Below are 24,477 nucleotides of genomic sequence, written 5' to 3'. Positions count from 1 at the left end.
GTTGTGGGTAGCTGGCGAGTGTCAGCCGACCCTGCGCCCCAGCTGCCCCGGTGCTTTTCTCGCAAGACCTATTTCAAAAAAGACTGGCATCACTTCAGTTATTTTGCGTATATACGGTTAAATGGAGCCATAAGCCATGTGTAGTATATGACCTATGTGAATTCCCAAGAATTATCCTTGAGGACTCCTATTTTCTAATCTCCACATGTAAGCCATTAGCAGACTCTTATTGCTCAGATTCATTTTCACTCTGTCTACCTCAGTCACTCTAGTGAAACCTATCATCAGCTTTTTCTTGCTCTTCTGTGATTATTTTTACTTGTCTTCCATGTATATAAGGGCATCAGGTACATGCAGTGCCCATGGAAGCCAGAAGAGGACAGCAGATCCCCTGGAACTAGAGTTGTAAGTCACCATAAAGGATCTGGGAAACAGCTGAGCCATCTTTCCAGGCCCCTCTCCCCCCACCCACCCCTACACCCCCACCCCTACCCCACACTCCCACACCCCGACTTAATGATTTCAGATGCACTTAGAATTCAGATAGGGGTCCTTAAAGTGCTTGCCACATGACCCTGGACCTATGTAAAGGTGGAAGGAGAACCAGCTGCACAGAGCTGTCCTCCACAAATGCACAGCAACTCACACACAGACACACAATTTTTGAAAGTGAAATCAAATTACCACAACTTGTAAGATCGTGCATACTCTGGCCTCAGCTTCATTTTAGAACTTCACTTTATGACACTCACCGCCTTTATCAGCCTTTATGTCAGCCATGTTCTCTCTTATCACAGCTTTTATCTAGTAACTGCTGCCACAATCAGTTTTGCCCACGGCCTAAACTTACAACACACCAAACTCACCTGGACAACATATCTATCTGCCATAGGGCTTTTCTAGTGCCAAGGTTGTACCCACAAGGACCCGATATGATTATGCTAGAGGCCATCTGTCCTCCTGGAAAGTGCAAAGTGGCCAGGCAATGGTGGTGTGTGCCTTTAATCCCAGCAGAGGCAGGCGGATTTCTGCGTTCAGGGCCAGCCTGGTCTACAGAATTGTTCCAGGACAGCCAAGGCTATACAGAGAAACCCTGTCTCGAAAAAGAAAAAAATTCAAAGAAGAAAATAATTCTAAGAGGGAGCTAGCACGATGCAGGATTGGCTCCTGAGAAATGGAGGTCTCCAAGAAGAGAAGCACAGCAGGTATGTGCAGGTTCTGATATGATAGGAACAGATGCTCAAGTCTTGAAGAGCGTTTCTTTACAGGCTGAGGCAGAGGCCTGCTTGAAGAGGGGACCAGTGATCTTTATCCACTCACAGAAACGTCTGGAGGTTACCTCCTTCTGTCTTATGGAGACTACCATCTAGGCTGCCAGAAAAATCCGTCCAGAGACTGGTTTCTTCCCCAGGGTTAACAGTGAATGTCACTAGCTTCTGGAAGCTGGCTGCTCTTGCACTGCAGGAAACAGGTGGCCTCAAAAACCTGCAGAGAGAAGTCAGGATCAGGAATGGTTGGTTGGTTGGTTGGTTGGGTTTGTTGTTGTTGTTATTGTTGTTGTTGTTGTTTTTGTTGTTGTTGTTTGGTTTTCCTCTCATAACTTACCTGTGAGGCTTAACTAGCAGAAAAGAAAAGATCTAAAGGAATCAAGTGTTTTTATGAGTCAGGTAGAGAAGGGTGACTTTGGAATGAAAAGCAGTAAGTCAGAAGGCAGCATAAAAGCAAGGAACAGACTCCAGAAAGAAAAATGTGAGGGTGGGCAGGTGGCTTGCTGCACAAGCCAAGAACAGGAGTTTAGGTCCCCAACTCCTGCATAAAACTGGGTAGACAAGGTGGCTCACCTATAATCACAGTGCTTATGGGGCAGGGAAAGGAGATCCCCAGGGAAGGCTGGTTAATTAACTAGCTAAATTGGGAAACTTAGGAGAGTTGGGAGAGAGCCTACCTTAGTAAATAGAGTAGAGAGGGATCAATCAAGGAACACTACTAATGGCCTCTATAAACACACACACAGACGTATGCATGCACACACATCACAAGCACACATACCACACATGCACATCACACATATATCACCCAAGTAGGCAAAACTAAAAGTAGAAGCAAACTGTAACTGCAGATGTGATAGATAGGGACATGCTATTGACCTGGCAGCACCCCGTTGTGACTCTACGGTCCATGAACCCTTGGAGTTGGTTCTAGTATATTGCTGGAAGGCCTGCCTCTGTTAAACTTTGCCACGAGAGCCTGCAGAAATGAGATTAAAATGTTAGCATTGTCTTAGCATTTGGAAAAACTGTCAGAAGGCTTGGGGATGTGGGCATATTTGAACGAGTTCATATATGACTTGAAAGAACCCACTATCTGTGTCCTTTAAGACGGTCCAGGAGACCTCAGAAGACTCCCTCGGTGAAGCAGAAAGTTAAGAAGACCTTAGTGTGTTCTGCAACTTGATAGCCAAGTTCCTGGTAAGATGCTGCCAAGGAATTGTGCATCCTTCTGCTAGAGGAGCAAAAAAGACTTCAAAATGACTAGCACCACAGAGGCAAGGTAGGCATAAATGCCACAAAGGGCAACAAGCCCAAAGGAGAATCATTGCCAATCCACAGAGAACCATGACCATGACACTAAAAGATTCCTAAGACATATTTGGGTTTAACTTGAATTAAAGAGGACATGAAAGGCAATGAGGAGGAGGGAAGGAGAGACTTGCCATCAGAAGTCACAGTAGATAATCATGACCTTTTGCCCAGTTGGTCACTGTGAACTTTGACCCAGAGTCACTGATCAAAGGAGAGTACTATACTGACACTACAAAAATACAGATAACATATCCCTCCAGTCCTTTTCCAAACATGTTTGTGACTATTCAACAGAGTAATTGCATATAAGGCAAAGGTAACAGACAAATTTTATTAGGGCTGAAGTATTAGGGATGAAGTATTTGCTCTGATAACTCATGATCTCTCTACTAGAAATTCACCCACACTAAGTAATACATGGAATCTTGGCTACATTCAAGGCATAATGGGTCTTTTGGCTCTTTGAGCCCACCCTATAGTTATTTTCTTGATCACTAATAGAAATTAGGATACCTGAGCTCAGGAAGAGCCATTGGGGAGAGAAGGGCCAAGTGAGTCAGAGTTAATCTCACAGTGCTGCAAAGAATAGCACCACTATCAAGAGATTCTGTAGCATAAGGGGGTCATCTTCATCGGAATCTCTATTCAGTTCCACTGCCAAATCAGAGGCAGATGGTAGGTACTAGTAGATAGACTCTCAGAATTAATCGGACAGAAGCTCCATCTTAGGAGCTCTTCCACTGTGGTACCAATCTTACTCCAACTGCAGCACTCAGTGTATAACTGCTGACCTGATGCACACTTTCCTTCCAGTCTTAATCATTTTAAGGAGTAGCAAGTGGTTTCCTTTCACAAAGGGCAGACACACATTCCCTGTGACCCTTTCAACTCTTCCACCAATAGACCTTACATCAAGTGACATTCTGCAGAGCACTCTTCTGGCTCATTATGTTGATAACATCAAACTGCATGGGTTCAGTGGTCAGCAAACAGCTTGTAATCTGTATGTGCTAATGAGACATACAAGTACCAGAGAAAGGAGATTAAACCCCACTGGAATCCAAACATCTGTCACATCTATAAAGTGTATAGATGCCCAACAATCTGAGGTGTCCTTGAAGGTAAGATGCATGCTGTTGCTCTTTCTGTCATGTCCTACTAAGAATAGGTGACAGCGTGGCTCTTTAGGTTTTGAATATCTATACACACAGACACACAACCATTGGGGAAATGCCTTTGGCAGATTTATTATCTCAAAACAGTTTTACTTTTGGATAAAACCCAGAGGAACTCAGTGTTCTAGATCAAACCAGTCTCTGCTGAAGGATGTGGTTTTGCCCCAGGACTTAATTTGTGAATGGGCATAAGAGATGGAATGAAATCTTCCAGTGGAGAGTGAAGAGCAGGAGGTCCTGGGGCACTGGAGCACAACTGTGAAATTTTTGGCACAGATTTAATATTTGGAAACCAACTCCAGGCCTGTTACACAGCCTTAGTGGATTACCAGTTGCCAACCATGGGAACTCAAGTGACTGTGGTCCATCAGGTTGTTAAAATAATATTTAATACCCAGTGAAGGATTCTACAAATGCTCTTCCAAATTCTGTAAAATCAGTAAATAATTCCTCTCCCAGTGCTTTTTGGTTAATGTTTTATCATAGCAGCAGAAAGGCAAACTAGGACCCCAACCTTCCCTCCCTGACAACAGTGGTGTGTGTACCTTCAATTCTGCCTCTGAGAGTCACATTTTTCTGTTACAAAACAAAACAAAATAAAAACAACAACAACAAAATAAAGGACAAAAAAAAAAAAACCTTTTTTCTCAAATAGTCTTTTTTTAGTTCACAGGCCCTCAAACGTCAGCAACTAGAGTGTGTAAAGTATTTCCTCTCTGACAACTGAGCCTTTGGGCTTTGAAGAAAGACTGTCTTTCAAGGACAGAAAATCACTTGCTGTTTAAAACCCAACTCTGCCGGGCGGTGGTGGCTCACACCGTTAATCCTAGCACTTGGGAGGCAGAGGCAGGCAGAATTCTGAGTTCGAGGCCAGCCTGGTCTACAGAGTGAGTTCCAGGACAGCCAGGGCTACACAGAGAAACCCTGTCTCCAAAACAAAACAAAACAACAACAACAAAAACCCAGCTCTATCAGGAAGAGGGAGCATCTACAGAAGGCTGGAAGGGATGAGAAATGCTTGCTGGGGGGCAGGGTAGTGAAGCCAGATCACTTCTCCATGGCAACAATGGAGGAGACAGTTCTTAGGACTCTGGTTCAGAGACTCAGGTGGGTTTGGTGATGAGATGGGGATGCTCCTTTGGATCAGTTCTATTTTCGTCATAGGCCATGATGTCATAAGATGAGAGTAAGGGTGGGAAATGTACACAGGCAGTTCCAAGAGTGACAGCAGTCTCTCCATGAGCTTTGAAATCTCCCATCAGCTGTGATTGAGGGGGTTGGTTGGTCTGGGGAGGGTTCAGCTTACAGCAGGCGTATGAGAAAATGGCAAGAACCACAAAAGCACATTAGAACAACCAGCCTGGGTTCACTCAGGAGAGCAGAGAAGACGTCAGGAGATGGAATGTGGAAGTGACTCTTCAATAGAGTAAGACAAGCAGAGAATTTAGTAGGTTCACTCAAGTGAATAAGGTAGAGGGCTTGGAGTGCTGAGCAAGGGGGGCTCCAAGTTGAACTAGAGATCAGTACAGTAGTTGGGAGGCTCAAGGTCATGAATAAAAGCATGAGTAATAAAACCAGATAAAAGTGGGGGGTCAAGGGGGACACTTCCCTACATAGATTGGCCTCTAATGCATAATATTGTGTAATGTTTTCACCCAGAGTGAGCTTCCCCCTTCCCCAGTGTACCAAAGAGCAGTGAACTCCCAAGGGTTATTACAGGTCATCATTGGCAGATAACACCAGTAAGTCAATTCTTATTTAATGGTGATGATAATAAGGGGACCAAGGGTTCTGTCAGTTCCCTAAAGCCCTCAGGGAAATCAAACAGATAAGTCTTTAGGGGCTTGGAAGTTTACAAAAAACAAAGGTGATCTTTGAAAATGTAAGGACTAGTGAGTGTCAGGTGGCCCAGTGTTAAGGTGACAGCAGGATCAGGAAAGAGGAAGTGTATTAAGCTCAATAATGAATGCCCCTCAGGCAACAGGTCAAGGGCTTTAGCCTCTCCTTTACTCTCACTTCCCCCCAAGTGGGAATGCTTTTATTCCAAGTAAGATATGGTGACTATTCATGGTAATCTTGAAGGAATGACAAGGATTAAAGAGGTGGAGACACAGAGAAGGCTGGACCCTCCTCATGTGCTGCCTGGGTCCGTAGTCACAGGATCTGGATGTGCTGGCACAAAGCATAAATGCTCATTCCTTCCAATGTTTTTAGTTAAGAATGGATTCATTTTGGCTAGATAGGGGGCTTGGTAGTGGAGTGTTTCCTTGGCATACTCAAGTCCATAGTTTGACTCAGTACTGAAAATAATAAAGATAAGAACAAAGAGGTATATGTTGGATACCTGGTGTAGTGAAATTCTTAAATAAGACATCTAGATCTAAATCCACATCACACTTGATCTTTATGTATATAGTCCAATGCTGGCCTCACCACTTTAGAATCGGTCAGGAATTAATTTACTTTTCTCAATGAATGTCCTTCTGAAGTATCCCCATACTTAAGAACTGATCGATCATGATTTTCTGAAATTATTCTGTGGCTGAGTTAGTCTTCAAAATGGTTAACATGTAAGCTTGTGTGACCACCCTTTCTCTGATTTCATCTTTAAAACATAGATTCAGGGCTGATATTCCAGGTCAGTGACAGTTGTACATTTTAAAAGAACCCGAGGAATGTCAGCTCAGCTGTACTCCAAAAGCTACTCACAACTTATCCATTGCCCAGCTACCAATAAATACAGTCAAGGGCTTGAGAGATAGCTTAGTCCTCAAAGTGCTTGCCACATTAAGTGTGAGGACCAGAGTTCAATTCCCAGAATTAACATAAAAAGCTGGTGTTGCACGTTCAAATCTCAGTGCTGAGGAAGCAGGGACAGGGATCCCTGGGGCCAGCCCAGCTTAATTGGCAGGCCCCAGAGACTATGTCAAAAACCAAGATGGACAACTGTTCTCAGGAACATTTGAAGTTGGCTGACTTCTGGCCTTCACATGAGTGCAGACATGTTTATATCCTTGCACACATGCATGTACCAGTATACACATGAGCATACACACATATGTACACACACAGAAACTCAAACACATTGGCTATAACTCCATATTATGCTATAAAATTAAAGTGAAACAGCTGCAGATGAGTGGAAAGTTGTTCTCTGTAGCTCCCTTCCCTTCTGTTGTCATCACACCGGAGCTAAGGTATGATCAGATGTGAAGACAAAGACTGAGGAGTTTTCATCAGACTTGCCAGAGAGTGGATGACTCTCAAAGAGTTTCCCAGAGAGGAAATGCACTGTATAAAGACTATGAGACAAACTGCTCAGACCACAAACAGCTGAGACCCTGCAACACCCAGGGAAGCAGACAAAGAGAGATCCAGAAAAGGTGCCAAGAGAAAAACCAAGAGAGAAGCCAAGAGCATGTAGCCAAAATGGCTGGGTTACATAGCAGTCAGAGATGCTAAGGGAAGGGAAGCTCAGGGGCTGGAGAGGGCTAAGGCAGGGATTAAGGTATGCCCACCAGAATGACTCTGTAACAAGTTCTTGTGGGTAGGGACTTACGGAGCTTAGAGGCTAGCAAAGACCTTAATATGCTGGGAGGTACCACAGGCATAGGCTAATGGAAGAGCAATATGTCCCTTTTGCCAGAGAGAAGAGAATGACTTTTTTTAAGCAAGTAGGAACTAATTTCTTAAGTATCTGAGAAACGATGTTGGCTTTTGTCTAAATGTCAAACTTTAGGAAAAGGAATTTCTTGGAACCTAACAGCTATTAATTTTGTTCATTCATTTTTAAAAACTATTAAAGGTTTTCGCTGACTGTGACAGTCAGGAGAGCTGACCCCACCTCTCACCTGGGCAATGCAGGATTGCTGACCCTGGTGGTGTGGGAGCAGGAGAGCTGGCAGGCTGACCAACTCAACTACCACCCAGGCTCAGATCCAGGACTTTGAGTTGGCCCACCCTAACATCCGCCCCACCTATGAGCTCCTGGAAATAGCCACTCTTGTAGATTCAAAGCTGCAAGATCTCTAGGACACAGACCAACAACAGGATATCGGAAAAGAGTTCCTGTGAGGATCCAGTATTGACAGTGTAGCAGAAGTCAGAGGCCTTAAACAAGACCAATGACTCACTGCAATGAGCGTTTGCATGTAAAGCTGTGTGTGCAAAAGGATGTACTGTGTGACACACCCATGGCACACTGTAGATTTTTTTAAATATATTTTCTTTTTTATTTTCTTTTATGGGGGAGGTTACTAGTTATGGAGGGCAGATGCGGAAAGGCTGGGGAAATGAGTGGCATTGGGGTACATGATTGAGGTGAGATTTACAGAGAATCAATAAAAATTATTTTAAAAAATGCTAACAAAAGAAAGCACAAAGAATAAACAAAGACCTTTAAATCCAAAGGATCACAATTTTAAAACGAAACATCTATAAATAAATCCTGAGTTCTTTGTCTTGGGCCTGAGGAACCGTAGGTAAGATGACTTGACATGCTTCCTGTATTTGACACAAGGGAAGGAGCAGAGGCAGCACCCAGGCACCAGCTCTGCAGGAGGTTTGAGGTCTAAGTGTAATTTACTCTGTGCATCCAGATAGGAAATGCTCCAAAGGTACTGTGACCTGACAGTTACCTCCACTCCTCTGCTCTCCCCTACCTGCGTCTTCTAGAAACAGAGCCACTGTAATTGAATAAGAAGCCAGCCTGTGAGGCTGAGGAGCTGTGGAACTTGGGGGAGCAGACCTGCAGTAAGAATGAGGTTGAGGCATGTCCAACCCCCAGAAACCTTGTCCTGAGATCAGCAAGAGTAGGGTCACTCCCCCCCTCCCCACCCCCCGGGCCTGTGTGTCCTTGCACACTTTCCCCTTCACTCCCATCCGTGCCTCTTCCCCCACCTCAGAAAGTCAGACCAGTAGCCAAGTCAAAGTTCCTTTCTCCTTATAAGGTCATGTACAGCGGTACCTGAAATCCCTCCTTATGCAAGTGAGCCATCCTAAACCCTGCCAATGTTGTACACTCACTTCAGAGCCCCTACTCATCCCCCCCCAAAGGTTTAAAGAGCCTTTGTTCCCCCCATGAAACCGAACTATCTCACTGAAGCTGCCTCACCACTTCACTGCTCACCATCGCCTGAGGTCACCTCGCTCCAGACCAGCTTGCCCTCCACTGGTTGCAGTGGTGGGGCACTCACACCACTGCTAGAAAGCAGAGCCTGGACAGCATTACCTTTTGATAAATTAGCATCTTATTAACTACCTGGCCTTGCTTTTTTATTTTCTTTCATAGTTTATGTTCTTGTGAAATTGTTTTATTAGGTATATCACAGTTGGTATAGCTTATGTAAAAATATGAAGAAAAACAAGCTACAGTGGTATTTTCTTAAAGTTTTTAACTCAGATCTCTTCTTGCTCATAACTGTGATCCACAAATAAAAATGTTTTTACCTGAGATAAAGGAAAACAAAGATTAAGTAGCAGTATGTTTTCATTATATCTTTACATCAAAGGCAAAATAATAACACATTTAAAGATTGACTTTCATGGGCAATTCTAGACTTGGGAAGCATCTCATTTTATGAGCATGTTCAGATAAGTTAAGTAAAAGAGTTTGGTCTCAGAGGAGATACTGACTAATCTGTGGTTGTGTTACAGAGGAATGGTACATGCAACATAAACAATGTCCTGGGTTCCTTCCCCACGGTAAAAAAGAAGGTATGGAGAGTGGTTGAGCAAAAACAGAACAAATAACAAAAAGATTTCAATGTCACTCTGCTTGTAAAGGTTACAGCTGAGAAGAATTCCTTACTAGGCTACTGTAATACCCAATGCAGAGCATCAAAAGGAAAAAATAGATGAATTAGACTTTACGAAAATTAAAAACATTTAGTGCTTCCAAAGGCACTATTGACAAAGGGGGGGGGGGGGAATCAACCTATTGAATGGGAAAAAATATTGACAAAGCAAATATCTGATATAGGCATCCAGAACATATAAAGAATTCTGGAAACTCAGCAACTAAAAGATTGTTTTTAAAAGAAAAGGAATTTTGTCAACACTTGTCAAAGAAAATACATGGCCAGTAAAGACGTGTTTAAAAGAGAATACAACGTTGAGAGGAGTGGGACGGGTTTAGGAGGATGTCTGGGCAGGAGTGGGGTGAATATCATCAAAGTTTGTGTATGAAATCCTCAAAGAATTCATTAAAATGTTATGTTCAACATCATTTTTTTATTAAATACAAACCAGACCCACAGTGGGATATCACATCATATTCACAGGATTAATATAAAAATAATTTTTAAAATAGAAAACAATAAAAGTCAGGATGTGGAGAAATAGGAGCGTTCATACATTGATGGTGGAGATATAAAACAGTCAAAATGTTAAACAGATACCATATTATGGCCTACACCCCTATTCCTGTGCCTGTTCCTATTTGGGGCCAGGAGGAGGGAGGAGAATTGAAGACACACAAAAACGTCTTCATAAGTGTTCATAGTAGCAATTTTAAACAAACACTTAAAATTCTGTTAACACCACTATTGTGAGTGTGAGCACGCACACCATGGCACATGTGTAGACATCAAAGACATCTTTGCAAAGTCTATTGTCTTCTTTCCCTTTGGATGGGGCTCAGGCCACTAGGGCTGTGCACTAAGGCTTTGTCTACCGAGCCAACCTGCTGCCCCTATGGGAACAACTCTTAGTAAAAGCTAGGCATTAAAAATGTACTAAGTAACCCCCCTGAGTGGATAAGCAAACGTGCTATAGTTATTCAGTGGAGTAGTATCTGGAGAGGGGAGCAAGGGGTAGGATCTGAGACCGCCTGGAACCCTATGATAAGTGAAAGAAACCAGTCTCAAAAGACAACTTACTATGTTGTCAGCTAACATTCTCTATAGAAGCCACATTCACTTGAGAGCAGTCTATCAAACATTGGCCAACAAGAGCACCCCAGTTAAGGAGAAATGAAATATTTCCGAACAAGAGCCAGCTTTACACTGGGCTAACATTGTACCTTTCAAAAGGCATTCGCTGTCACCACTGTGTCTGACCTAAGCCTTCTGACTTGTAGATAAAACTTCTGAGTCATATGACTAAGTCTCAAAGACTTATCACCTCCATCACCCCTAAAGCCAAGACTGCATAACATCAGGAAAATATAGAAAGGACTTACCTGCCTTTCTATAGCTCACCAGATCTGATGGCCACACCAGTGTAATTGGCAAATATATTGATTTATGTCCTTGTTTTGTGATTACTAAACTTTATTAAATTCTTCTACGTTGGAACATGTTGTCAGTGTAACTTCTTCACTTTATGCTCCCAGGCAGTGATGACCTATACTTGACTCAAAATAAATTCTTATTTCATTATAAGAGTAGTTTTTAAAGGTTTGTTTATTTATTTATTTATTTATTTATTTAATGTATATGAATATACTGTAGCTGTACAGGTTGTTGAGAGCCATCATGTGGTTGTTGGGAATTGAATTTAGGACCACTGAATGCTCCAGTCCGCCCCACTCACTCTAGCCCAAAGATTTATTTATTATCATAAATAAGTACATTGTAGCAGTCTTCAGACACACCAGAAGAGGGCATCAGATCTCATTACAGATGGTTGTGAGTCATCATGTGGTTGCTGGAATTTGAACTCAGGACCTTTGGAAGAACAGTCAGTGCTCTTAACCACTGAGTCATCTCTCCAGCCCCAAAAGAGTAGTTTTTATATTGACAGTGTGATTGAACCGTATGAAGTAATCAGAATGAGCAAATGCATCCTGAGAGAAGGGACCAGCGGATGTGTTGCACTGAGAAGGGACCAGCGGATGTATTGCACTGAGAAGGGGCCAGCGGTTGTGTTACACTGAGAAGGGACCAGTGATTGTGTTACACTGAGAAGGGGCCAGCGGTTGTGTTGCACTGAGAATGGACCAGCGGTTGTGTTACAATGGGGAAGAGAACGTGGAAGCACATGAGCTTGTCTGTGAGCCTGAGGTTTCTCTGTGAGACAGCGAGGGTTTAATCTGATTTCTCATGACGATCATACACTCACTCCGAGGGTATGCTAAGATCCATTGAGCTATGCTGTGTGAGCTGTGACTTAGCGAAGCTGCTTTTAAAACGCCCTGCGCATGGAAGGCGGTCACTTCCTGGGCAAGTCATTTACTCTCCCAGAGCCGTCTCTGTGGAAACTGAGTTTTGTTTAACTTCTCTCAGAAACATCTTTCTCCTCATTTGTTCAATATATGTTCTTCCTATCTTCCTGAAAGGGAAACTAAACAGCCAGGGCTATATCTCAACTAGATCTTCACCGTAAGTGATTATGAACAGTCAAGCGGCTGTTGTACTGGGGTAACTCACTCAGACCCAGCAAGAAGGAGGCTCTTGGTCACATGAACAAGCTTGTCATGGAACAAGCCCTACTCTGAACATTTTGTAAGTGTCTCATTTATTCACCACAATAAAGCTAATACTATAATTACCCCTCTTTCATTTATGAGGAAGCAAAACCCAAAGAGAAGTAATACTTGCCTTGGGCCACAGATAGTAGTTAGTTAAACAAAGATTGATCCTCCCGCCACCTAGCGCCAGAGACTAGTCTCAGTAACACTCTGTCATCTCCAAAGTGAACATTGTAATAGGTGTATACATAAGTCCTCTCTTAGACCCCACCTCCCTTTATAAAAAGTGAGATACAAGTCGCAGTAGAACTTACCGATCAATACCCTAGGGTACTTGCTGCAAAGATTCTATTAACATAGTTGATTAAATACTAAGTATAATCTTCTAAATTAATTTGGCAATAAAATTGATTCTCTAACTTTGTAGATGTTGGTGCACAAATTTCACAATGCTAGATTGGAATGTTAGTATAGCTTCATTCCCAATTGACTGGAGTTCCTTTAATTAACTTTGTTAGAGCTAAAACAAGTAATTTTTTTTAACTATGAGTATATTGCCTGCATGAATGTCTGTGCACCGTGTGTGCAGTGTGCAAGGACCAGTAGATGTCAGATCTCCTGGAACTGGAGTTACAGAGAGTTGTGAGCCACACTGAAGGTACTAGGGGTTGAATCCTTGTACAATTCAGTCATCTCTTATCACTGAAACAAGCAATCCTAATAATATTGAACTAGTAAAGCCTTTAATGATTTTGAACAAAATAAGACTATTTTAAAGCAAAAACAAAACAAACGCCCCTCTCCTCACTAGGATTAACCATTCTCTCTCCCTTTCTTATCACCCCCCTCCTCTTCCTCCCTTCTCTCTCCTCTCATCTCCCCCCCCCCTCCACCTCCAGTTGCTTTAGTTTCTACTCAAATATTCTTCATTCCTTTTTCTCTAGGATGAATTTCCTGGTTCTTAGACCATGGGCTCCTAAAGAGAGATCTTTATCTCTTCTTTGTACCCCTCCAGTTGCCTTACATGAAGCGTTTATATCAACCCTTACTGAAGTGGGTTAGATGGAATCGACAGTTGTCCTATTTGGGGGCTATAGGAAGAATAAAGACACAAACATTTTTTGTTTGTTTTCAGAATAATGAAAAGGAAGAATCCCTGAGGCTCCCATGATAGTGGCATTTTCCTTGATTCTTTTGTATTAGAAAAGGTTCCTTTCATTTTTAATTGCTAAATTTTTAATTTTTGAGTTTCAGTTTAAAAAAATTAAGCCAGGAGATTACATAAAATTATATTTTTCAGTAAGTAAATTCTGAACTTGGATGAATCAGTGAAATCGTGTGACTTTCTAGAATGATCTTTATTGTGGGACTATTTGTATCTTGATGTGCGGTGGTGGTTGGGGATAGGGGAGTAGGGCCGAAATACAATAGTTCAGCTCTCCCTTCTAAAACCTGGAAATTCAGGATGTGGTTGGAAACATGATTGGGGGAAATCCCACATTTTAGAGAAACTGAGTCTTTTGTTCAACTGGGGAGGAAGTGGGAATACTTGTGTTTGAATCCCCCAAGGGAGAGCAAAGGGCAGTGCCCCAGCAGAAGAGGCCCTGTTTCCTCCTGCGTGCAGCTTCTACAGCCTTCCCTGGCCCTAAGGTGTGATAAGGAATCCCTGCTCGACATTTCCCCTCTTTCCCTTTGCCCCAGATACGGAGGTCACTTTTCTCTTTGTTTTAAGCAGGGCAGCTCTCCAAGACTGAAACAACCCCTGAGCCTCTGGACCTCAAATTCTGTGTGTGAGTGTTCCGGAGACACCGCAAGTGAATCACTTACACCTGTATTTCGTCAAAAGCTGTCAATAGTTAACATCTGAGGAGCTGCCCTGCTTCTGGAGAACTGGAAATCAGAACAATTTGCCTTGATATTTTAGTATTTATCCGCCTCTTTTCGAGAGCCTGCGACTGCTGGCTGGGCTCTGGGTGTGGCTGTTGGGCTGCTCCTCAGCATTCCCACAGTAAAGCCTTAGGGCTAAGGTGATCGAAGGCAAAAACCAAATCCTCTAATTAAACCTCCTAAGACAACAACTGAAGAGTTGGCCCAGTGGTTAAGAGCATTTGCTGCTCTTGCGGAGACCTCGTGCTCTCTCTATTCCCAGTACCTCCGTGGTTGTTCACAGTCATCTTGTAACTCTAGTTTCAGGGCATTCAGCACCCAATTCGGACTTTAGCAGGTGTCAGGCATGCATGTAGTGCTCAGACATCCATGCAAGTAAAACACGTATACACATGAAATCGTAAGATGGCTATTTTAAAAAAGAACGTCCCTGTGACGAATGACAGCAGGCAGAATAGTATTTTAAATAAGAATCTTTTTAAATCTTACCTCATTTACTCCCCCAGAGGATTCTTGTATTTATCCTCTCGAAATTTATAAGGCATTTAAAATTTATCATTATTCTGAACATTTTATAAATGCCTTTTCATCTTTCTGGAAACCCTATAAGGTAGCTATTAATGTCCTAATTTTAAGAGTAAAGAAACGAGACACAATGCTTTGTTAAATTCAGATTCATCCAACAAGAAAGTGACACAAACAGCATCCTTTATTTGTGTTTTATTTATTTGGATATTTCTGTTTTTGAAACAAATTCTCTCTACATAGCCCTGGCTGTCTTAGAACTCACTATGCAGACCAGGCTGGCTTCAAACTCATTGAGATCCTCCTGCCTCTGCCTCCCAAGTGTTGGGCATTAAGAAGCATGCCACCAACCCTGGCTAACAGGATTGTTTATGTAGCTCAGGGTGACATGGAACTTTGAATCCTCCTGCCTCCACCTCCAGATACTGGGATGGTATGTGAGTGCCACTATGTCCCGGGAAAACCAAAATCCTAACTTATGATAAGAAGAAGATTGGCCTGCACACCAGACTCCTTCAGATCTGACGTCCAGCCAGGGGGTCTACATAGTTCATCATTTCAGGCTAACACTGCTTTCCTCTGCTGTGCTGTCCCAGGCAGTCAACCCTCTAGACAGAGCCACACCCGAGGAAAGCCACTTCTGACCCACAGGAATGTAAATGTTTCTTGTTGACTTTCAGTTTTCAAAATGAACCGGGAGAGGGAACAAAAGCAATGGCTGCAAGACAGAAAGTAAGTCTGATCCGTCCTGACAATGGGGAAGTAAGCTACCGAAGACAGAAACTGGGAGTTAGAAAGAAACTGTTCGATCTCGGACCCTGGGACAAGGGGCTGAGGTGCACATTACACATACCCAAAGCAGACTTTGCCTTCAGTCTCCCCAGCATCCTTCAGTCCCTACCTGGCATACCCTGCCCCCAGTCTTGAACTTTCCAGCCTAGAGGCTGGGCTGCCCTTCCCCCAGAGGCTCCTCTCTGTATAATTCAGACATTTTGGTCTCTCTCTTCTTTTCCTCTTCTCTCTCTCTCTCTCTCTCTCTCTCTCTCTCTCTCTCTCTCCCCCCCCCCTTCTACCCCCACTTTCCACTTTACCCATGGTGCTGTCTCTAGCCTTGGTCCTTGGGGCCAGTGAACTTAAGCCTCCTGAGAGCAGCAATGAGCTGACTTTAATATAATTTAATCTGGCTTAAATTGGCTCTGTAAACTGGAGGTGGAGAAATAACCTATCAGACTCCTGGAGAGGATGGGACATTTTTTTCTCTGCCAACATCTGTAGCCTATAGTTGTTGGAACAAGAAAGAGAGAAAAAAAATAGAACCTTGTTGCCTAAAGTTACAAATACAACTTAACAGAAGTAGCAAAGGGAGAGAGAATTATATTGGGATGGTAGGAGACGGGACGATAAAGAGCAAGCAAAGCAAGCCACATCCTCAGTGTCACAGGAGGAAAGTCAACGGCTAACATTTATAGTTCCTAAACCAACCACTCAACAGACAGGCTGTTAGCTTCTTCCTGCTGCTAAATGAGGAGAAACTGCCTCAAAACAACTTGGGGAAGAGAGAGTTCCAGGCCAACCAGAGCTACACAGAGGAACCCTGTCTCAAAAAGTGTGTACTGGGGACGAGAATGCTGGAAAGATGGCTATAGCTCCGTGGTTAAGAGCACTGGCCATTCTTCCTGTGGACAATGGTTCAATTCCCAGTGCCTACATGCAGGTTCACAGCTCCTAGTAACTTCGGTTCTAGGAAACCCAGAACCCTCATCTGCCCTTTCCCCACACCGGGAGCAAAAATAGTGTGCACACAGGTAGGCAAACCACCCACCATTCTTGAATATATGTTTTGTTTCTTGTTTTCAGATTCTCAGAGGCCGAGTGGGAGCTGGTTGCCCCGCTACACGGCTCTTCCCTGGGGAGATGGGTTTACTGCTTCTCCTAAAACTTGATTATGCCTTGGGAGGATACACTCTCCTCTGCCCTCCAGAAATGCTCAATTCAAATTAAAATGTGATGTAGGGTCATTTCTAATTCAGGAGCTTGGTTTTCCCTCTTGTGCTTTGTTTTGCTTGAAGGGTTGTTTGTTTTGTTATTAATTTTTGGTTAGCGTGCAAAGAAATGGGTTTGTGACTTTTATACACAAACGTGCCAGGTGTTCTAACCCGCCCCTCCCCCATAGCCGTCCTCCCATCCCCCTCTTGCTACTTCTCTTCCTTTCCCCCAAGAGTCCCCTTCCTTGTTTCTTGGTCCTTTAAGGTGTGGCTCCACATTGTTGCAACCCTTATGCAGAAACAGACAACTGTCCACCGCAGCCTGAGAACTACTAGCACTTGCCCTTCATCTTTTGCTGCGCAGCGTGACGACCTCTCCTCTCCTAGGTCTGCGGCAGACAGGGAGGGGATTTTTCCATTTTAGGAAAGCGTGAGGTAACTAGCCCTCCTAGGAGGAAGTCCGCGAAAGCTATCAGGGTCGCACCGCCCTAGGGCTTGCCTCTGAACTTCGTCCCTCCCAGATTTCCAAGCCAGCGAGCAGTTGCTGTGACTGCAGTCCGAGCCAATGGCAAAAACCCTCCTGAAGCCCGGCCCCGCGGAAGGAATGGTTTCTGAGTTGTTTGTTTCTCTTTAATAGGGGAACTCTGCCTTGCTTAAGCTTTTACTCTGTGCGTAACCGACACCCTCCAGAGGCCGTTTAGGACCGGGAACGAGAGCACCGGGCCTCCAAAAGGATGAAGTATCTTCTTGACTTGATCCTGCTGCTGCCTTTGCTCATCGTCTTCTGCATTGAGTCTCTTGTCAAGCTTTTTATTCCCAAGAAGAAAAAATCTGTCGCCGGAGAGATCGTCCTGATCACCGGAGCTGGTCATGGGATTGGAAGACTGACTGCCTACGAATTTGCCAAACTTAACACCAAACTGGTTCTCTGGGATATCAATAAGGTAACCGCGCTTCGTCGCTGCCTTTTCTTTGTGGTCCACACTGGCAAACAACCACCCTTTGCAGTTCTCTGTAGAGTCCATACGGCATATAGTAACTATTCATATTTTTTCAGATTACAAGAGAGGCATAATTTGATATCTGTTAAGACCACACGATGAACGGACCTATGGACAATGAGAATCTTGGCTACCTCCCTTCGCTACATTAACACTACATTAAATCCATCCTGAAAGTGGCCTATAATCTCCTCCTACTGACCCTCATAAACTCTTGGGAAATGCAGCAGTTTTAGGTGCTATGCCAAGAGTTAGATGTGTGCAGCTGTCAAGTCTCATTTGCAGCTGCTGAGATGGGCTCGAAATGACACCCTACAGGGATCACCATTGCACTGCCAGTTGCCTACAGGAGTCATCTAAGTCACCTTATAGAAAAAATAGTTAAAAGTGAAATAACTTCAGTGCGGTCTCCTGTACCTTCAGGTTGAGGTGGGAGGCGAGTTAGAAGGAGCTAGCAGTGAAGTGTTGGTCTGGCTTTTGATGGAAGACAGAGGGAATCTGAAGGCATCTTCTGGCTTAGCGTGCCCCTGACTGCACTGTGTACATCCATTCTATAAACAAGAGGTCAAGGTTCATGAGATTAAATAAGAACTAACTCTAGAGTGATTGAGACAACAAGTAACCAGTGCTCCATAGTATCTACAGCCCAGATGGTAAGACCTGGTGGCAAACAGGAGATGGGCTACGTCTGGTGGAGAAAACAGATAATTAGGTATGTATACGATGGATTAACAATGCAAACTGGGCCAGCATGGGTCAGCTGGCCAAGGCCCAGCATAGGCATATGGTCAGGCATATGAAATGGGCTCTTTGCTTCTTAACTGAGAAAGACGAGGCTTCCCAGGCCTTTAGGTTTCAGAAGGCCAGGGAGATGGTAAGTTAATGTGTGAGGTGATTTAGCCAAGAGTCTAGCAGGTAGCACACAAACTAGTCTGAAATTTTATTCTTTAACAAGAATGATTTGGGTTTATCATTTCTAATATACACAATTTTCTCTAAAAAAGTGTGTTTATCCAAAAAAAAAGTTTGATGACTCTTACTGCCTTCTGGACAGTATTATAATACAGAACTACAGATACCAGTGATGAAAGCAGCCTGCATGAGCTAAAGGCAGTCAACAGGCAACCTGTACTATAAAATGCACAATCGGGTGACATAGCAAAAGGAAGCATGAAAGGAGCTTAGGACTGTGGGGTAGGAAAGGCAGACTGCAGGTCGGCTAGGCGGCCAAGGAAGGCATCAGAAGATGGGGTCAAGAGAGGCTGGGGTTGCAGATCAGTGCTACAGTACTACAGTGCTACCACAGCATGCACAAGGCCCTGGTTCAGTTCCCAGGACCAACACAACATAAAAACACAGGGACAGCAAATTCAAAGCCTGGGACAGACTGAAGAGAGGAAAAGTCTAAGATCTGATCACGGTCAGAGCTGAAGCAGACAACACCCACCCTCGTGGCTGTTCAGTGTGGATAACCCACTTGATTTCAAACATTTAGAATAGAAAGAGGGATGCAGAATACTATATTGATAATGTTGAAGCAGTAGGAGTTTGGTGGGGAAACTGGGTTAGATAAAAGGACGGAGTGTACTAACACACAGGCTTGGAGAAACTGCCATCAGACGGCAGTTGGATGTTGAGAAATCGTAATGGTTCTGCCTGAACTTCGTTACCTGTTTTATCTGCTTCTACTAATTCCCTCTGGTTGTGGGCTGCACATAATGTTTTAATTCTGCCTCACCATGCTTTCTAACATTTGTAGGGTAATTGTAACATTACCAACATCTGTGATGTATACAACCAAAACATGAGACCCAAGGGAACAATGCAGAGATAGGCACAAGGCCACAGGGGCCCTGAGGGAGGATGCTGAGGGAAGAACGCTGGGGGGTGAGGGGGGGGAGGGCGGAGAGGTGCTGGGAGAGGAGCCCTGGTGAGACAGCTTGGTTGATATGCATGAGGACCCAAGTTTGGACCCACAGTGCCCACTTAAAGATCCAAGGGCAAGGGGGCCAGGGTCTGTAAGGACTGTCAGAGTGGGGAGCCTGGAGGATCTGTGGACCCTGCTGGCATTAGGTGGGTGGGTGGGGCCTACAGGATCTGTAGAAGGAGTGACACTATGGGGGGGGGGGCAGGGGGAGTCGGGAGTAACCCTGGAGAATCTGTGGACCTTGTGGGCAAGCCAGCCTAGGAGAGAGGAAAAACTCCAGGCTCAGTGAGAGATTGTTTCTAAATAAATAAATAAATAAAATGGAAAGTGGTTGTAAAATAAACTGTTGACCTATAGTTTTTATGTGCATGTAAACCACTCATACAGACATTCGCACGTGAATATGAATGCATACATACACCATGCACATCAATGCAAGCACATTCATGCAGTGCATGTGCTCACAGGGACACAGGCACACTCGTATGCGTGCACACACACACACACACACACACACACAAAGGAGCTGGTCTTTGTATGTCAGCTAAAGTGTGTCCTGCAGTTGATTGGGAAACAACACTTCTAGTCCCCTTTACTATCCTAATTATTGTGACTTGACTGATCCGATCCGACAAGCTTCTATTGCGCTCGTCAGAGTGCTGTCCCATTCTGACTTTTGGCCGTGCAGTATTTTATTACAAATATTTGGGAGAAATGTCTTTAATTAAATGCACTTGAGAAACAAACTGTTCCACTCATCAGAATGTTCTGCTGGGTTAAATTTTATTTTTGTAATATGCTACTAGAAAAATTAGAGGAATAGGACTCGTATTACCCTTTTGGAGGCCTAAGGCCAGGAGCCTCCATTTGGGGGACTTTGGTTTGGACTCCTGGAGGAGTGTTTGAAGATGGTTACTACTGAGGAGGGGTCCTCTGACCACCACGCAGAGGGGAGTGGAGAGGAGCATGAAGGAGGGAGTAAAGGACAGCAGGTAAGACTCTGACAGCTGACGTCACTCAAGAGAGGGTGGACGCCCGGATGACCAGTTGTCCTCATCGTTAAAGACCAGTGAGCTGCTTAGGTTAGCTTAGTTTAAATAACCACCTGGCACTTTACTAGTATGTCTTCCTACTTGATCCCCAGCTTTGGGGGAATGTGTCCCCATCATTTACATTCTCCGTTTGCTCTCTTCGTGGTTTTTTTTTTCTAGAACGGCATTGAGGAAACAGCTGCCAAGTGCAGGAAGCTGGGTGCCCAGGCCCATCCCTTTGTGGTGGACTGCAGCCAGCGGGAAGAGATTTACAGTGCTGCAAAAAAGGTGAGATCCCATGTGTACTTAGAAATATGTCACGGGGGACAGCTAGGAAGTATGTTGGAGATGGTTGCATTCACTCGTTACACAGAATCATTGAAAAAATGTTTCGGCTCGGTTCGTATTCCCCAAGACTGTGTGCCCGGTCAGTGACAGACCTGGAAGTACACAGAGTGATTGAGACTCATACTTCGGTGTGCTCACTGACTGTACCCTCTCTTGGGGAAGGAGGGATGGCTCAGTAGGGGAGGTAGATGGCTCAGTGGTTAAGCATGTCTGCTGCACAAGCGTGACAACATTCATATGTGAAGCAGCCACATGTGCCTAAGGTTTGCTGGCTGCTGGACTGGCTTGGAGCTCAGTGATAGACTATCAGGGGGATAACGCAAAGGGCAGTAGAACAGGACTCTTTCATCCTCCTCTGGCCTCTGTGTGTGTACATAGGCACATGCACCTACATGTAAACTACACACACATCACACACACACACTATACACATATACACACACATACCACACAATATACACAACACACACATCACACACAATATACACAACACACATATCACATATACTATACACAAGCACACACACAAAACACACATCACACACACTATACACAACACACATATCACATACACTATACACAACACACACAACACACACACTATACACAACACACACATCACATCACACACACTACACTACACACACTTCACATGCATTATACACTACACACCATCACACACACAATACACATCACATCACACACACTATACACACATTTGGGGGTGGGTACTATATGGCAAACTTTAGCAAGTAGAAGGCCTGAGTCTCAATCTCAAGAAAAGCCACCAGGCGCGTGCGTGTGTAGAAACATGCATAACATGCTCCAGTGTTTTTCTTTCATTAAGGGTAGAGCAGAGTCCAGGATTCTATACTGCAGCACCCTGTGCAATTCCCTCACTCTGCCACGGTCTGACACTGAGGAACGCCCTTACCTGTCACCAGCCACATCCCAGCACTGACAGTGTCCTCTGAAGCCCAGTCAAGGATATGGGTCTGAAACTCACAGTGTTAGGGATTTGTTTGAATGGCAGGTTGATCTAGACCCACAAGGCATGGCTGTCCTCTACCTACACTTGAAATGCTCTTTGTATGAAATGTGCTCTCGTTTGTGCCTTGTGGAGGAGGGTCATCAGAGTAATAGGCAAAGGTCTCTAAAACTTGCATTTCTACTAGAGCAATCTGACCTCTCCCTCAGCTAAGTGGACACAAAGATCCCAATTCAACCCAACTGAGAGCCTCTTTGTTTGGATTTAGATATGGTTGATTTTTTTTCCTTCTGTTTTAAATAGTTTTGTTATTTTGGATTTTTTTATTTGAAATTTTTTGACATTATAATATGATCACATCATTTCTCCCTTCTCTTTCCTCCTCTGAAACTTCCCATCCACTCCATCTTGGTCTCTTCCAAATGCATGTTTAGGCAGTTGGGTTGATGAGACTCTATCGATGTGGTTTCTAACATTAGGAGACACAGGCTCACAGCGAACTCACAGACTCTCTGGCTCTTAAAGTCTTTCGGCCCTCTCTTCTACAAGGTTTCCTGAGTCTTAGAATCAAGATAGTTTTATAGATCTACCTGTTGGGACTTGGCTTTACAATTCTGTGCTTTGATTGGTTGCAGTTTTTGGTCGTGGTCTCATCTGTTGCAAAGAGAGGTTTCCTTCATGAGTGGTGAGGATTCCATTTATCTGTGGGATAAGGACAAGTATTTACAACATTCCTAGGGATTATGCTGGCTTAGTAACATGTGTAGGTTCCCCTCCGAGATCCATGACTTTACTTATCCCTGGGTATTTAGCTAGGTTTGCAGTATAAAACATGATTCCGTTCTTGTTGAACAAGTCTTCAGTCCAGTTAGAGAGGTGTTGGTTACTACTGCTGTGAAGAAACACCATGACCAAAAGCAACTTGGAGAGGAAAGGGTTTATTCCATTCACAGTTCCAAATAACAGTTCATCAAAAGTGGTGAGGACAGGAACTAACACGGGACAGGAGCTGATGCAGAGGCCATGGAGGGGTGCTGCTTACTGGCTTGCTTCCCCTGGCTTGCTCAGCTTGCTTTCTTATAGAACCCAGGACCACAGCCCAGGGATGGCACTACCCACAATGGGCTGGGCCCCCCACATTGATCACTAAATGAGAAAATGTGTTACAGCTGGATCTTATGGAGGCACTTTCTCAATTGAGGTTCCCTCCTCTCTGATGGCTCTAGCTTGTGCCAGGTTGACATAAAACCAGCCGGTACAGTCACCCCCAAGATATGAGTGCCACTGCCACACCTTATAGTTCTCATGTCTTGCTGGTCATTGATACGGTTCATGGGTATCATAGTTGGATAGGACTGTTGGTTTTCTCCCTCCTTTAGAAGCTTGCAAGGTGGCATCTGGTACCATAGAAGCTAGGCTTCAGGGACAGGCATTCAGGTCAGTTCCTGTTCAGATGCATCTAGGCCCTGTGTCTAAAATGCATGGTATCTTCAGCAATAAGGACTTACCTATTTGGTCTCTTCACAACAATAGATAGAACCACAACTAGGACAATTTGTCTTCTTGATTCTTTGTTTTCTGAGTTCTTTATATATTTTGCCTATGAATTCTCTGTCAGATGTGTAACCGGCAAAGGTTCTCTTCCATTCTGTGGGCTTCCTCTTCACTCAGATGATTAATTCCTTTAACTATGCAGAAGCCTTTTAGGTTCCTGAAGCCCCTCTTTTCAAATGTTGGCCGTCTTTCTTGGGCAAATGGAATACAATTCAGAAAGTCTAGGTACTGCCTGTGGTGTTTGTCTACCAGTTTCAGTGTTTCGGGTTTAGTGGTTTTGGTCCATGTGGAGTTAGTTTTAGGTAAGGCGATAGATATGGGTCATTCTTCTGCATGTGGACTCCAGTTCTCCCAGCACCGTCTGTGGAAGATGCTTTCTTCTTTCCAGGTTATGTTTTTTGAATCTTTGCCAAATATTAAGTGCACTCATGTTTGGGTCTCTGATTTTGTTCCATTGTCTGCTTGTCTGCATGTTGTTGTTGTTCCTATGGCTCTGTGATGTATCTTAAGGTCTAGATTGGTAATTCTTTCTAGCATAGTTCTTTTTGCTCAGGATTGTTTTGGCTAACAGAGATCTTTTGTGGTTCCATAAGAATTTTAGGATTTTGACTTTTTTATTTTTCTGAAGAATGAGATGGGGATTTTGATTGGGATTGCGTTGAATCTGAAACCAGCTTTTGCTAAAACAGTCACTTTCCTAATGTTAATTCTTCCAATCCCTGAACATGGGATGTCTTTCCACTTTCTATTGTCCTTTTCTCTCTCTTCTCTCTCTTCTCTCTCTCTCTCTCTCTCTCTATCTCTATCTCTATCTCTCTCTCTCTCTCTCTCCAGAAGCTTACAGTTTTTGTTTCTGTGGTCCTTCACTTTCTCAGCTGAGTTTATCCCTATGTCTTAGTCAGGGTTTCTATTCCTGCACAAACATCATGACCAAGAAGCAAGTTGGGGAGGAAAGGGTTTATTCCGCTTACACTTCCATGCTGCTGTTCATCACCAAAGGAAGTCAGGACTGGAACTCAGACAGGTCAGGGAGCAGGAGCTGATACAGAGGCCATGGAGGGATG

The 24,477-nt window shown here is 43.9% G+C and overlaps 1 protein-coding gene across 2 annotated transcripts in view; it reads left to right on the top strand.

Annotated features, from left to right (window-relative positions):
• Hsd17b11 (hydroxysteroid 17-beta dehydrogenase 11) overlaps positions 1-24,477 on the top strand; it is a 56,170-nt gene that overhangs the window by 6,420 nt on the left and 25,273 nt on the right. The window contains exons 2-3 of one of the 2 annotated variants that reach the window (XM_021163520.2): positions 17,202-17,508; positions 20,704-20,811. In XM_021163520.2, coding sequence (XP_021019179.1) covers positions 17,299-17,508; positions 20,704-20,811 — 318 coding nt within the window. In that variant the 5' untranslated portion in view covers positions 17,202-17,298. Of the gene's footprint in view, positions 1-17,130; positions 17,509-20,703; positions 20,812-24,477 lie in introns of those variants that run through there. The other variant, XM_021163519.2, reaches the window with a different exon arrangement.

The sequence above is a fragment of the Mus caroli genome, chromosome 5, assembly GCF_900094665.2.
Source record: "Mus caroli chromosome 5, CAROLI_EIJ_v1.1, whole genome shotgun sequence".
NCBI lineage: Eukaryota > Metazoa > Chordata > Mammalia > Rodentia > Muridae > Mus > Mus caroli.
This window is presented reverse-complemented; position numbering and strand designations above follow the sequence as displayed.